The 14,161-nt window shown below is 59.9% G+C and overlaps 1 protein-coding gene across 4 annotated transcripts in view; it reads left to right on the top strand.

Moving 5' to 3' along the window:
* The window catches only part of ATP2B3 (ATPase plasma membrane Ca2+ transporting 3), a 46,034-nt gene that overhangs the window by 23,247 nt on the left and 8,626 nt on the right, over positions 1–14,161 (top strand). For 3 of the 4 annotated variants that reach the window (XM_029240748.1, XM_029240749.1, XM_029240751.1), the window contains 9 exons: positions 1,633–1,812; positions 1,948–2,035; positions 2,648–2,754; positions 3,052–3,243; positions 4,760–4,973; positions 5,702–5,913; positions 6,835–6,942; positions 8,001–8,183; positions 12,494–13,530. In XM_029240748.1, coding sequence (XP_029096581.1) covers positions 1,633–1,812; positions 1,948–2,035; positions 2,648–2,754; positions 3,052–3,243; positions 4,760–4,973; positions 5,702–5,913; positions 6,835–6,942; positions 8,001–8,183; positions 12,494–12,658 — 1,449 coding nt within the window. In that variant the 3' untranslated portion in view covers positions 12,659–13,530. Of the gene's footprint in view, positions 1–1,632; positions 1,813–1,947; positions 2,036–2,647; positions 2,755–3,051; positions 3,244–4,759; positions 4,974–5,701; positions 5,914–6,834; positions 6,943–8,000; positions 8,184–12,493; positions 13,531–14,161 lie in introns of those variants that run through there. The other variant, XM_029240747.1, reaches the window with a different exon arrangement.

A 14,161-nucleotide genomic window follows, 5' to 3' on the forward strand; every position in this document is an offset into this window, starting at 1 on the left:
GGAGGCCAAGGGCCTTTCAGACCAGAGACGGAGCCGGGCCTGGGCTGAGCCCACACAGAGGAGGCCAGCAGAGGCTGGATCTGGGGCTCCCAGGGCTCAGGCTCATCACGGCCACTTGGTGGCAGCAGAGGGGCTGCTCCTCCCAGACGCATCAGAGGTGGTGGGGGGAGCTTGTTGGAAAGGGAGGTATCTCCCCGCAGCTCATCCTCTAGCTCTCAAGGATCCCCAAAGAGCAGAAAGTGTCCCTGAGGCTGAGTGAGGAGACACGTTATTGGGGGTGTGGGATGCAAGCCCCCTTCCCGGGGCTGGGCCTTCTAGGCCGCCTGGCCATATTTGCTGCAGGGGTCGTAAGGTCACTCTGCCCCAGCCCTGAAGTGGGAGCCCCTCTGGCTGGGCCCCGGGTACCCCTCCTCTTCCTACTCTCTCCCTGCCTGAGATCACAGCCTCCACACCCTGGCTTCGGGGGCCACCAGCGTGCCCAGACCTCCCGGACCAGTGGTCCCCTGCAGCCGACCTGGCCCCGCCTGCTGCCCACCTCCCCTGGGGTCTCCCAGCTGCCCTGACCCCCCGGCGCCTGGCCCCAGCTCCCCCGGCCTGGCCACCAGGCCACCCCCGGGACACCGCGTGCTCCCGTGCTCTCTGTCGTGCTCACACGGTTCCAGGGGCTCAGCCCGGCGGTGCCCGCCGGGAGCCCACAGTGGGGTGCGCCGGGCCCAGCGGACTCAGCAGGGAGCCGGGTGTCCCCGGGCCGCACCCCTGGCCCCGCCGCATCTCCTTGCCCTCCTCTCCCCTCCTGGCCCCTCAGGCGCGGTCCGCACTGCTGTCTCGGGCTCACAAGTCCCCTCCTCGCTGGAACGGGAGTGCCTCCGCTCCCCAATGCCACCCCCTCCCAGCTGGCCTCCGCTCCCTTCAGCACTGGAGGGATGTCTTGTTCTTCTCCCTTTTCCGGAATCTAATCTTATGTTTGGAAAATGGAGAGGTACTAAGGAACCAGAGCAATGTCCCATTTCCTCTAATGAGCAGTGAGAATGCCTTGTCATGTCAAGCCTACGGCTCTAAATGTCTTAGGTTTTATATTATTTTTTTAAAAAAAAAAAGTGGCGGGGAAACACGTGAGAGCTTCCCAGAGCTCGGCCAACAAGGCCAGAGCCTGCCTTGAGTCAGGGCCCGAGAGGGTCCAACCCGAGGTGGGTCCTGCCAGCTGGCGGGGCAGCTGGGGCCAGAGGTTCCTTTCTTGTCCTTCCGGAGCTCACTGGCACGGCCCCTGCCAGCTGGCCTGCTAATGGGACTGGTCCTGGCTCGGCTGCTCTGGGTCTCCATTTCCCCAGTGGAAACTGAGGTTGAAAGAGCTGGGTGATTTCTCCGGTCACCTTGCTGCACACGGCTCCGATGGTGCCCCTTGACAGTGTTCCAGTGGCTTCTCCCAGCCTTGCTCGTGGTGTCAGGGCCTGGTTCTGAGTCGTCGGTGGTCCCCGGGGCCGGCACAGGGAAGGAGGCACCTGGGCTTGGGGGCACCCTGCTCCCTGCGGGCCAGGCTCCCAGCCGGGGCAGAGCTGACAGGCCGTCTCTCCCGCCTCCTCCAGATCTGGATGGAGGAACGGGTCTGGGCTCCAGCCATCTTGTCCCTTCCAGGTCCCTGAAGCTATCCGTAAATGCCAGCGCGCTGGCATTACAGTCCGCATGGTGACTGGGGACAACATCAACACAGCCCGCGCCATTGCAGCCAAGTGCGGCATCATCCAGCCCGGGGAGGACTTCCTGTGCCTGGAGGGGAAGGAGTTCAACCGGCGGATCCGAAACGAGAAAGGCGAGGTAGTTCCCGGCCCGTCAGCCCTCCCTCGAGTCCACGGTTCTGACACTTTCTCCACCCGCCGCCCCCTCTGTTCAGCCCTGACTGCCCGCCCTGCCACCGAGGCTCTGCAGCGTCTGTGTGCTTTTCCCTCCCAGATAGAACAGGAGCGTCTGGACAAGGTGTGGCCCAAGCTGAGGGTCCTTGCCCGATCGTCTCCCACCGACAAGCACACTCTGGTTAAAGGTAATGGAGTGGGCTCACTCCTCACCCTGCCCTGCCCCTGCCCCGGGTGGCGGGACGCAGGTTGGGTATGGCCATCACCCCTCGGGTCGTCGTCTGCTCCCAGACGCCCAAAGCTGAGCTTCCAGTTGGGTCTCAGGGTACTCAGCTCTGGACCCATTGCTGCTGGAGACTTTGTGTCTCAGAGGAAGTCACTGGCCCTCCCTGAACCTCATCGGGAAAATGGGGATAATAATGGAGACTCCCTCAAAGGGCTGACCTGCCAGAGCTCGAGCCTCCACTTCTCTGCGCTCACAGTATCAATGGAAGACGCCAGTAGAGACCAGCTCTCTTCATAGCAGATGGGGAAACTGGGGCCCAGGAGAGGGAGACATTTCTCCAAGTTGCCCAGTGCCGAGCCCCTGCCTTCTGCGAAATCCCACCACCCTGTATCATCGCACTGGGTGATGGGCCAGGGTGGGGGAAGGGGGATGGGACTGCCAGTGAAGGCACAGGACTTGGTCCCAAAGATGGTGGAGAGCACGGAGGACTGGAGCCTACTGGCCGCCCCCCCGCCCCCGGGCTGGTCACCCGGGGCCACAGATGGCACCAGACCTGCCCTGATCTGTGTTCCAGGGATCATCGATAGCAACACCGGCGAGCAGCGGCAGGTGGTGGCCGTGACCGGGGATGGCACCAACGATGGGCCAGCCCTCAAGAAGGCGGACGTGGGCTTCGCCATGGTAAGCCACCCGCTGTCAGCCTGGCTCACCACGCCAGGTGGGGCCTTGTGATGGAGGACATAAGCTTTGTGCAGCAGTGTGGGAGCTAGCGTTGAGGCAAGTTGCAGAGTGCCAGAAGTTTCTTTCTCTCACATCTTGGCCACCTGGGCCTCTGCAGGCTCTGCCCTGTTGCTGGCTGCTGCAGCGGTGGCGCCCTCTTTGTTTGTGAGCAAAACCTCCCTAGTACAAGGACACGTTTGGAGTGGGTGAGGGGGGCTGGGGAAGGGGCCCCGTGGACACGGTGTGTGTGTCCCCCAGGGCATCGCGGGGACTGACGTGGCAAAGGAAGCCTCGGACATCATCCTGACGGACGACAACTTCACCAGCATCGTCAAGGCCGTCATGTGGGGCCGCAACGTCTACGACAGCATCTCCAAGTTCCTGCAGTTCCAGCTGACGGTCAATGTGGTGGCCGTGATTGTGGCTTTCACGGGTGCCTGCATCACTCAGGTGGGCACTGGGGGCCACCGGGGCCCAAGGAAGACCCCGGGCTCTCCCTCCCATGGCCGGGCTCCTCCCGCCCGGTGCACCTGGACCCCAGTGTGCAGAGCAAGCCCAGGGGACCCCGCCCCCAGCAGGGCGAGGGCTGAAGAGCCCCTACCTGAGGACCCAGTGGCGGGAGCCAGGTTTTTTTTTTGTTGCAGACTTTTTTGGTTGAGATAGAATTCACCCACCAAAAACTTCACCGTTCGAGAGTATACAATTCAGTGACTTTTAAGTACATCACAGTGTTGCGCCATCATCACCTCTATGTAGTTCCGTCATGTTTTCATCACCCCAAGAGGAAGAGCCATCCCCATGAGCAGTCCCTCCCCACTCGCCCTCCACCAGCCCCCGGCACCCGCTCACCTGCTTTCTGTCTCTACAGACTTACCTATTCTGGACATTTCAGCTACATGGAACCAAATCATAGGTGGTTGTTTGTGTCTGGCTCCTTCACTTAGCACAGTGTTCTCGAGGTCCATCCATGTTGTAGCAGGTACTTTATTCCTCTTGATGGCGGACTGATGTTCCATTGTATGGAGCGAGCACCTTGTGTTTCTGCATCCCTCCATCAATGGGCATTTGGGTTGTTTCCACCTGTGGCCTCTGTGGACATGCGTGTGCAAGTCTTGGTAGACCTGCATTTGCGCTTGTCCTGGGTCTGCTGGGAACTCCGTGGTTAACCTTTGCAGGAGCCTCTTTTCCTTTTTCAGTTCTCCAATTCTCCTCCCCATTAGTGAGTGTCCAGAATTTGTCTCCCTTTCAAAGGTATTTTTGAATTGAGATAAAATCCGCATAACATAAACTGTACCATAATAGCCATTTGAACCAAAGCGTACCACCTGTGGTTTTTGATGCATTGCGCGTCTTGTGCAACCGTCACCTATACCTCAGTCCAGAACTTTTTCATCACCCCTGTACCCACTAGGCAGCCACTCCCCACTCTCCTCTCCCCCAGCCCTGGCATCCACCCATTCGCTTTCTGTTTCCATGGGTCTGTCAGTTCCAGAAGTTTCACAGGAATGGAATCCTACAGGATATGGTCCCTGGTGTCTGTCTTCTGTGAGGCTCATTTTTAACCAACAAGTCAGAGGCGATGGGAAGGAAGGTCCAGTGCAGTTTCTACCTCTTCCCGGCCCTTGGGTGCAGGAATGCATCCGTCGGGCTCTTTTATGGTCTGGGGCAAGTGACAGGGCGTGGCAGCCTCCTGCTAACAGTTTGGACCACACCTTCTAGATCACTGCCAGCAGGTGAGAGAAGAAGGGAGACTGACAACATTTTAAGAGCAGGAATCTGAAAGCCCAGCGAAAACTCTCTGCTAACTTTAAGAAAACATAGGGATGGAGATGTCGCGTTTTTATGGTGTTGCATTTTCACTTGAATTCAATTCCAGTGACATTGAGCCCAAGCTGAGTCTCCTCCCAGGACGGGGGGCCGGTGGGGTGTCCAGGCCCACGTTGGGGTAACTGGCTCGTCTCCACAGGACTCTCCTCTCAAAGCCGTGCAAATGTTGTGGGTGAACTTGATCATGGACACATTCGCCTCTCTGGCCCTGGCAACAGAGCCGCCCACTGAGTCGCTGCTCCTGCGGAAGCCGTATGGCCGGGACAAGCCCCTGATCTCGCGGACCATGATGAAGAACATTCTGGGCCACGCCGTCTACCAGCTCACCACCATCTTCACGCTGCTGTTCGTCGGTAGGTTGGCCCAGGGCACCCTGTGCTGTGGCCAGCCCCGCAGGCCCTGGCGCTGTCCGGCAGTGGCAGGGACAGACGGGCACCTGGGGACCCGATTTCCGGTGAGGACCCCTCGGCCCTCACCTCCCTGCCATCCTGGGAGTTTTGTTCTCTGTATGGCATCGGCTCCTTTTAGGAGATTCCTTTATTTACATGGGGGCGGGTTTGTCGCTTTGTCTCTTCCTGACGTCAGAGGGCCTCCACGGGTCTGATGACCCTTGACCACGTGGCGGCTTGGCTCTCAGCACATGTTCCTGGGAGTAGACTCAAAGTTCAGTGCAGGCATGGCGGTGGCCAAGGGGCAAGAGTCACCACGTGAGGGCACCCAAACGGTAGCACCTGGGGGTCCTCTCATGGGGCCTTTCTCTGCTATCTCGGGAGCAGAAGCTGGTCATGGCTGACCCGAGAGCCGTTCCAGAGGCAGGGCGGCACAGAGGAGGGCCGGGCCTGCCCTGAGCCTTGCAGCTCCCGTTCCTTCCCCAGCTCGAGCCAGTGTGCAAATGGGTCTTAATGTCTTCACCCCTGTCCTGGGGTTTCAGTGCCAGACCCCCCTGGTCTGGACGCGGCCTTGGCTGTGAGCTCCCGTTGCTTAGCCTGGGGGCTGGGGGGCTCATGACTTCCAGCCATGTCGCCCGGTGGTGACGCGCCCACCTGGGCCCGGCTCCCCTCACGCGGCCCTGGGCTTGCAGGGGAGCTCTTCTTCGACATTGACAGCGGGAGGAACGCACCCCTGCACTCGCCGCCCTCCGAGCACTACACCATCATCTTCAACACCTTCGTCATGATGCAGCTCTTCAACGAGATCAACGCCCGCAAGATCCACGGCGAGCGCAACGTCTTCCACGGCATCTTCGGCAACCCCATCTTCTGCACCATCGTGCTGGGCACCTTTGCCATCCAGGTAGGAGGGGCGGCTCCACTCTTGCAGGTCCCTCCAGGTCTGCCACTCCCATTTCTAGAACTCGATTCCTTGGCGGGAGGCCACCTTAACTCCAGGAGACGCTGAGTGTTCAAAACTAGGGCGTATCGATAGAAAATGTGAGGTAGAGCGAGGCCAACAGGCCAGGATAGTTGGTTTCTCGCAGTTCTCAGAGGGGGGCCAGCCATGGCACGGGGACCACCTGGGGAAGCACCCGGGCTGGTCGGCAGGCAGAAGGAGAGCGAGGAACCCAGAGCAGGAGCTGAGGCGGGAGGGGCAGGCTGAGCACTTGATGGTGTGAATAATTCCCGGGCTCTGGGGTGTAGGGCTGTCCACCTTGTGGTCTGGGACCCAGCCCTGGGTGGTTAGGGAGGGGGACAGTGGCCTGGAGGTTAAGAGCCCAGGAGCAGAGAGAGTTGGAGTGTGGGCTTGGGACCAGTTGGTCTGTAGTTGAAAAGCTCACCCCTGGAAGAGGACTCCTCCCATGGAGGGGCCATGAGGCTGCGGGAGGCCGATCAGAGTGTCTGGCATACGCACGTTCAAGCACCACCTTCACAGAAGCCAGGAACATGGCTAACATGACCGAGCCTCACCCGAAGGCTGGAAGAGGGACAGTCCGGGGCGCCTGGGTCAGTGGGCACCTTGCACCAAGCCAGGCCACGTGCCCGTCCGGCACAGCACCCACGGCCTGTGGTCAGCCGGTCTGGGAAGCTTCTTTAGGCACTGGCTGAGGTGGGGATGAAGGGAAGGAGGCCAGAGAAAAGAACGCTCCCAGGAACTGCCTGTCTACCTGGGTGAAGCAACAAGCCTTCTGACTCCCTGAGCTGGGCCCACAGGACAGGGGGAGCCCCGAGGGCTAGAGGAGCTGGCTGGACGCGCCTCCCGCCCGCCCCTCTTCCACAGATTGTCATCGTGCAGTTCGGCGGAAAGCCCTTCAGCTGCTCGCCGCTGTCTACGGAACAGTGGCTCTGGTGCCTGTTTGTTGGTGTTGGGGAGCTGGTCTGGGGACAGGTAAGTGTCTGCCTCGGTGGCTTTCCCAGCCCTGCCCCTTTCCCATTTGTCTGGGGAACTGTGGGCAGCCCAGGGTCCCCTAGCCTGCCTCTGGGACAGGCCATGACCTAGGTGCAGGGCCACAAGTGACAGCCTCAGCAGAGAGCATGCAAAGGGCCATGGCTGGGATGTCACAGCGCCCAGCAAAACCACCCACCGCTCCCCTTGCCACGGTAGGAGCTGAAAATCGTGCCTTAGAATTGGGTGGCTTGGAAAATGCTCACATATTTGAAGCTACACAATACCTCTGTGAACCTTCCAGACAGGGTGGCTTCAACGGCAGGTGTTATTCTCTGGAGGCTAGATGTCCAAGATCATGCTTACATAGGGCAGGCCCAGGAGAGGCCGGGCACGGGCTCCCAGCTCCCCCACCAGGGGAGTTGCGTGGCAGTGCAGTTTCTCCCAGTGGCAATGTGTGATGACACGCATGGGTACCACCATCAGGGCAGCTCCCCTGAGCGGTGCGGTCCGGGGACTTGAGTGGCGTCGGTCCTGGAGGCCTGGGGAGCCCGTGTGACTTAGTTACTCAATCTCCGCGCCCCGGAGGTCAAGCTGGTACATGCGACCCAGGGACCCGCCCCAAATCACCGCGGCAGTGTAGCCTGCCTGCCCTTGGCCCCAGCTAAACCAAGAGGCAGGGGCCTAAAGGTCCCCTCCCATGAGCCAGGCCAGGGCCAGACCTTGGTCTGGCGAAGCGAGTCCCTTACATCACACGCTGTGCGGGAAGGTGGCATGAGCCGCTCCTCTGGGCGTCGATGGAGGAGGGTCCACCGGCGCGCACACTGCTTTGGAGAGCAGGATTCGGCAGCAGGCAGAGGCGGCCCAGGGGCCGCCCGCAGGAAACAAGCACTGAGGAAGGAGCTGCACACAGGGCCGGGGCCTGTGCAGGGGCGGGCACACACACTGGCCTGGGCCTGCATCAGCGGGAGGCGGGCAGCCTGCATCCGCTCCCGGCCCCAGCAGAGCTCCCACCTCTGACGGCCACTTCTGCCTGCTGTCCCTCACCTCTGGCGACCCAGGTCATCGCCACCATCCCCACCAGCCAGCTCAAGTGCCTGAAGGAAGCGGGGCACGGGCCCGGGAAGGACGAGATGACTGACGAGGAGCTGGCTGAGGGCGAGGAAGAGATCGACCACGCCGAGCGGGAGCTCCGCAGAGGCCAGATCCTCTGGTTCCGGGGCCTCAACCGGATCCAGACGCAGGTAAGCCGCCGGGCTGCTCGGCCACTCTGGCTCTCCCGCCTCGCGAGGGGGTCAAGCAAGCCAGAGGCAGAGAATGGGCGAGATGAGCCTGAGAGCGACAGGGAAGCCCTTGGGGCTTGCCGCCACGATCACAAGGGCAGTTGCCGGATGTGCCAGATGACAGTATGTCTCCAAGATGGCCTCTCCCTGACGCCTCGCTCAGAGCCCAGGTGGCCCTCCCCGCTAGTGGGCACAGGTGTCAGCTGTGACCCAGAGCTGTATCTCAGGGAGATGGGGGCACGGGCCACCCACTGTTTGAATAGCTGCTGGGACTCGTTTTCTTTGCTGGGAGCTGCCCCAGGTCATGGGGAAGGGGCCTTCTCGGGATGAGGCAGATGCCCGTTTCAAATAGGCTTTGGTGAGCTCACCATTCATTGGGTTATACTGTGAATTCTATGGAAAGACTTCATTTGGGAAGTGAACTCTGGTAACCAAGTTGGTCCGTTCTGTGCAAAGGCTTCGTGAGAGTCTGCCTGACAGAGCCACCCTCGCTTCCTGCCCCCAGCTCTTCCCGGCCAGCCTTCTTGCCAGAATGTTCCATACTTGCTGTCTCTCTCATCATAGCCTGACATCAGCCCTCAACACCCCAGAGGCAGTTCTCACCAAGGTCTGCGAGACACCCTCCCGGCTCCCGAGCTGGGCCGTCCCTCCATCCCTCCCGCTTGCAGACTGTTTCCCAGCGCCCTTCCGGAAGTGCGGTCCGCCCTGCTCTCCTGGCAGCTTGCTGGCCCCTCTCCATCTTCCTTGCCTGTCACTCCCACCTCCCACTGAGACCGTGGTCTGCCCTGTCGCCTGGCTGTGACCCTAGCTGCTGGAAGTCCCACGGTCCCCGGGGGCACTGGTCTCTTTGTGCCAGTTCCCCATGGCCTGGCCCTCCCCGCACAGCCTCCAGATGGCGACCAGGCGCCCCTCACGCACCACCTTCTCCTCTGCCTCACGTTACCCACCCTGGGCTCAGGTCAGTCCAGACCCAGGCCCCACCTCCCCAAGCCCACCTCCTCCCGCCCCCCAGCTCCTGATCCATGGCTCCCTCACTTCTACTGCCCAAGCCAGAGCCCTGGAGCTGTCCCAGACCCTCTTCCCGTCTCCCCACACACCTGGCACATTGGCATGGCCCTTCGAACGCGCATGCCCGGTCCAGCCACCTCCGGCCCCGCCCCCAACATCCTCCTGGCCCAGCCGCCCACGTCTCTGCCTGGACTGAGGCTCCCGGGGTCCACCCTGGACCCCTGCAGCCTATTTGCAACATAGCCAGCGTGTGACACCCCATCACTCCCTGCTCCTCCCGGGCCTTTCTCCGTGCTCTGTCCTGGACCCACAGCCCCACTGCCCCGACCCAGCTCCAATTGCTCTTGCCCTGGAGACCCACCGGCAGGAAGAACACCACCGGGCGCCTGCTCGGGCGGCTTCCCGCGTGGCCGCTTGGCCCGGGCCAGGACCTGAGAGCACAGCTCTCCCCAGCGCCCGCCTCCAGCCTGTCACAAGTCACCATGGGCTCATCCCAAAGAATCCTCCATGCCAGGTGCCCAAAGCGCCCTCCCAGTGCACGCGGCTCACCAGCTGCCGCCACGCAGCCCCGGGCGCCCCTCTCCTCCCCAGGCGCCAGCCTCAGCTCCCCGGCCAGAAGCCCTCAGCCTCCCGTCTGCCTCTCGGCATCACCCCACGTGCCCTGCGTCCCCGGAACCCCTGCTGCCTTCCCAGACTCCCACTCTGCTCGCCCGCGTTGCTGTGCCTCCATGCTGGCCACTGTCTGGGCCCCAGGCCTCCGCAGCTCCCACCGTGTCCCCTGGGGCCCCTCCTCATCCCACGGCGGCCCCATGAAGCCTTCTCAGAGTCCCAAGGGGCTGCTCCGGGCCTCTGGCTCAGCCCTCGCGGCATCGCAGGCGCCTTGGCCAGTGTGGCGGGGGAAGGATGTCTTGGGCCCGGCCAGAACACTGAGCGCCCAGTAGAATGGGAGGAGCCTTTGTCACCAGCTGTCTAGGTTTTCCCCGTGGCCTCCTGGCTGCTCAACTGTGAGCACCCACCCACCCGTCCCGCCCCGACGGGCTCTGGTGTGTCATGCTGGGCGGGTTGTGCAGCAGAGCCTATTCGCTTCCATCGCTGAGCCAAAGTCAGTGTTAGCTCTTCTAGCAGCCAAGAGCACAGCCCTGCCCCGATCCTAGGTGTCCGGGAAGAGGTCTCTGGCGCCCCAGCCACCTGTGCGTCCGTGTCTTCTTACTGCCTGCAGGCTCTTGGACCTGACACTGCCACCCCGTTGGTAGAGTGGGTCCCCTCAGTCAGAGCCTTGCAGTTCCGGGCTGGTCGGGTCCCTGCTTTCCACACGGAGAAATGGGGCCCAGAGAGAAGGGACTTGCCCAAGGTCACCCAAGTCTCCTTCCGCCATCCCTTAGCCCTGGCCTCTCCATGGAGCCACTCATTCCTCCCCTTGACTTTGTCACATCAAATCCGCCACAATTCTCAGGAACGCCGAACTAACCAGTTGCTTTAGTTCACTTTTTAAGAGCGTTTGTTCGTTTTGATTCAAAATACCTGCTTGCAAAGCAGAAATAAAGCCTAGGAGAAATAAAGCCCCTCAAGTTGCATACACCCCATGCCAAGAGAAACATTCTCTAGGCAGCCAGCCCTAGATTTCCAACTTTTGCAAGACACAAAATTGCTCCCCAGATTTCAGAGACCAGCACAAGTTTTTATGTTGCTAAGTGGAGGCATTTCCTAAGCTGCTGCCCGCTCTCACCATCATTCCAGGCACATAGAAACGCACCAGCCAGGAAGGGTGTCATTCCAGAATAAAAGAGTCCTCTAAATGCAGGACGTGGAGCTTTTCAAAGTGCTCACGACGTGGTCTATTTCGCATTCCATTCTAAACCAGAGAAGCTTCAGCAGTGACTGGGCCTCGTTCCTGGCCCAGTGTGGGGGGCTTCCGGGGCAGGCGTGGGGCAGAGGGATAATTCTGTGGTATTTTGTCTGATACCATCATCGCCTCGGGACACCATGCGGAGAGGCCCAATCAGAGGCAGGAAAGGCATTTTTCCCTTCCCCTGTCGCCTTTGCCACAGTAAGAGTCCCCTCTTGAGACAGTCCCCTGTCTCCGTAGCCTTAGAAACATCTCAATCTAGGGAGGAGATGCCCCCCCCCCCCCCCCCCCAAAGAGACAGCGACATCATGGCATGGGTCATCTTCCTTCAGTGTGTTGGGGCACTCGGCACTGTGCCAGTCCCCGTGGGCACTCAGTATGCCTTACTTCTGCTGGGCAGAAGGGGGCTCAGTGGTGCGTACACAACAATTAGTCTGTCTGGCAGCGCGTCCAAGGGTTGAAATGCCGGCCGTCTTCACTTTGGTTGGGATGGGGGCAGTCTGAGCACTCTGCTGCTCACATCATCCAGTGAACTATGTGGCACTTTCTAGAAATCAGATCCACCTTCTAAGGCCAGAGATTCCACACACACTCCCCGCTAAGAGGGGACATTCTCTAAGAAGCGGCCCAAAGTACGCCACAGCGGGCTGGCCTCCCAGAATCTAGACACACGGTCTTCTGATGGGGGGACGTTCACAGTGGCCACCCAGCCACGGTTCCTTGGGACCCCACGCCTGGGCTTGCTCCACCCCCAGGCCCCCCTGCCAGCCAAAGGCGGGTCGGGAAACCCAGAGATACTGCATCTCCGGCAAGTTCACCCCCATGGCTCTCATTTCCTGAAGCCTCCTAGGAGGCTTTAAGGGTGGGGGACAAAGTAAAGCCATCTTTGCTCCCCGGACCCAGGCTCTCCACTCTCCCTCCTGCCCTGCCTGTGGCTCTGTGGGAAGGCATTCCGATGAGAGAAAGCAGGGGCTTTGGGGAAACCCCCTCCCCCTCTTTTAAAATCCATTCTTACACTGGGACGTCCCACGGAGTACCCCTCAGTCACTTGGATGAGCCGCAGAAGGAGAGTGACGGCCCCACTTGCGGCAATATAAACACAGGACGGGCCAGGGAAGGGTATTTATTGATGAGTGGCTTGCGATGAACATATCGTGAATGCAAATGGCTCTTTCTAAAGTGCTTGCGGTGTGCCCGATCCATCGTCAGCCCCCGCGCGCCAGGTCTCCTGAGCGCTAATAATTTGCTCAGCAAAGCCTCTCTTGGTGGATGACGCAGAGGCACCGAGGCGACCTCAATGAGGCTTTGCTGTCACGATATGCACCCAGTGTGGCCCCTGTCCCCACCCAGCCCCACCCCCGTGCGGTCGCGGGGACAACAGTGCAAGCCAACCTTTATCTCATTTTCTCTCCCACAGATGGAGGTAGTGAGTACCTTCAAGAGAAGCGGTTCATTTCAGGGTGCTGTGCGCCGGCGGTCCTCGGTCCTCAGCCAGCTCCATGACGTAACCAATCTTTCTACCCCTACTCACGTAATTCTCTCTGCTGCCAATCCCGCCAGTGCCGCTGGGAGTGAGTCTTGAGTCCCCTTTTCTCTCATAAATGGCATCTCTGGGGGAGGAAAAAGCCTCCCGCCTCTTCCTTCTCTTTTTTTCCAGTCTTACATCCTCCGCTCACCGAGGCTTTTCCGTTCTTTCTTTATCGCCCTGTTCAGTCCTTCCCGCCCAGACGGTGTGTCTCTCTAAAGCCATATCCTCTTATGAAATGTACTGAATCCATGGCACTGCTGGACCTTCTGTTCTTTCCTTTGGTTTTGGGGTTTTGTTTAGCGCTCCTTCTGTCGCTGGTTTTCTTTTCTTGAACTGATGGTTCTTCATGAACTTGGCCGCTTCTGGCGGTGTCTGGTGTCAGTCAGGTTGGGGCCTTGGTCAGTGTTCCGCGGGGCAGCTCGAGGGAGGCGCGCGGGCTCAGGGCCGCCCCCCAGGACTGGAAGGAGAGGCGAGCGCCTTTGCAGCGCCATTCACAGCGGAAGAACCCAGCCCGCCCACTTGGGACTAAAGCAGCAGCTTCCAGAGCTCTCCTTGAAGTGGTTTCCAAAGGCAGTACACCTGGGCCCCCGGGCGTTAAAGGTGACCCCAGGAGCCCTCCTCATGCCTCGAGCCCGCCCTCGGCCACGTTTCCTTTTGTTCCCAAAGCATCTTCGCTCTTTCCAAGCAGGCCTCAGGATTGGAAGGTCTTAACCTGATCTGGTCCATACTCTCTCTCCTCCTTCCTTCGAGAAGCTGGGAGAAATTGATTCCTTTTTATACGTCCCTCTGAAAAGTTCCCGCCATGTCTGTCACATTTTAAAAGGAACCCAGGGGCTGTCCTAAAGAGCTAGAAAGTTCCATATTTGCTCACATTTCTTTACAAAGACAAAGGGCAAGCCACTAGGCCATTGAGCCCACCACCCCACGGTCCGCCCAGTAAGAGACAACACAAGGAAGAGTGTGGGCCCCCCACTGCGCCCCAGGGCCACCTGCTTCTCACAGCAAACTCGAGATTTCAAAAGCCAAACAGTACACCTTCAAGTGTGAGCCCAGAGCCCCTGCCAGGATGGTTCACTGCTACCTGTTTCCTTTCCTTCCAGTGGGACCCGGCAACTCTCACCTCTGTGAGCACATCACTTCCCCATGGACGGGAGTTGTTAACTATGCTTTTTTCCCACACCAGACTCTGGGATTTTCTTTTTGCTTGATTTCTTCTCTTTTCCTGTTTTCTTTTGTCTTGTGTTTTGTTTTTTGTTTTTTCTTTTCTTCTTCTTCTTCTTTTTTTTTTTAGGAACTGGTAAGAGGTCCCCAGTGGAGGGCGTCCCTCCTCTTGCTTAAGCTGTCCTTCCAGACCACTCTGCCCTTTATGGAAGGGATGTACTGGTCCCCACTGGGGCCACCTTGTCCCCTTTGGAAACAGCGCACACGTAAACACACACACACACACACACACGAGCGTGTTCCCCATCCCACAGGCCACACACATGTCCAGCTCCCTCGAATGTTCACTGAGCCACCCACCCGGGGCCACAGACACTGGCTGACGGCCGTCACAGG

This window comes from Monodon monoceros, unplaced genomic scaffold, assembly GCF_005190385.1.
Source record: "Monodon monoceros isolate NGI ecotype Baffin Bay Population unplaced genomic scaffold, NGI_Narwhal_1 Super_Scaffold_22, whole genome shotgun sequence".
NCBI classification, from domain to species: domain Eukaryota; kingdom Metazoa; phylum Chordata; class Mammalia; order Artiodactyla; family Monodontidae; genus Monodon; species Monodon monoceros.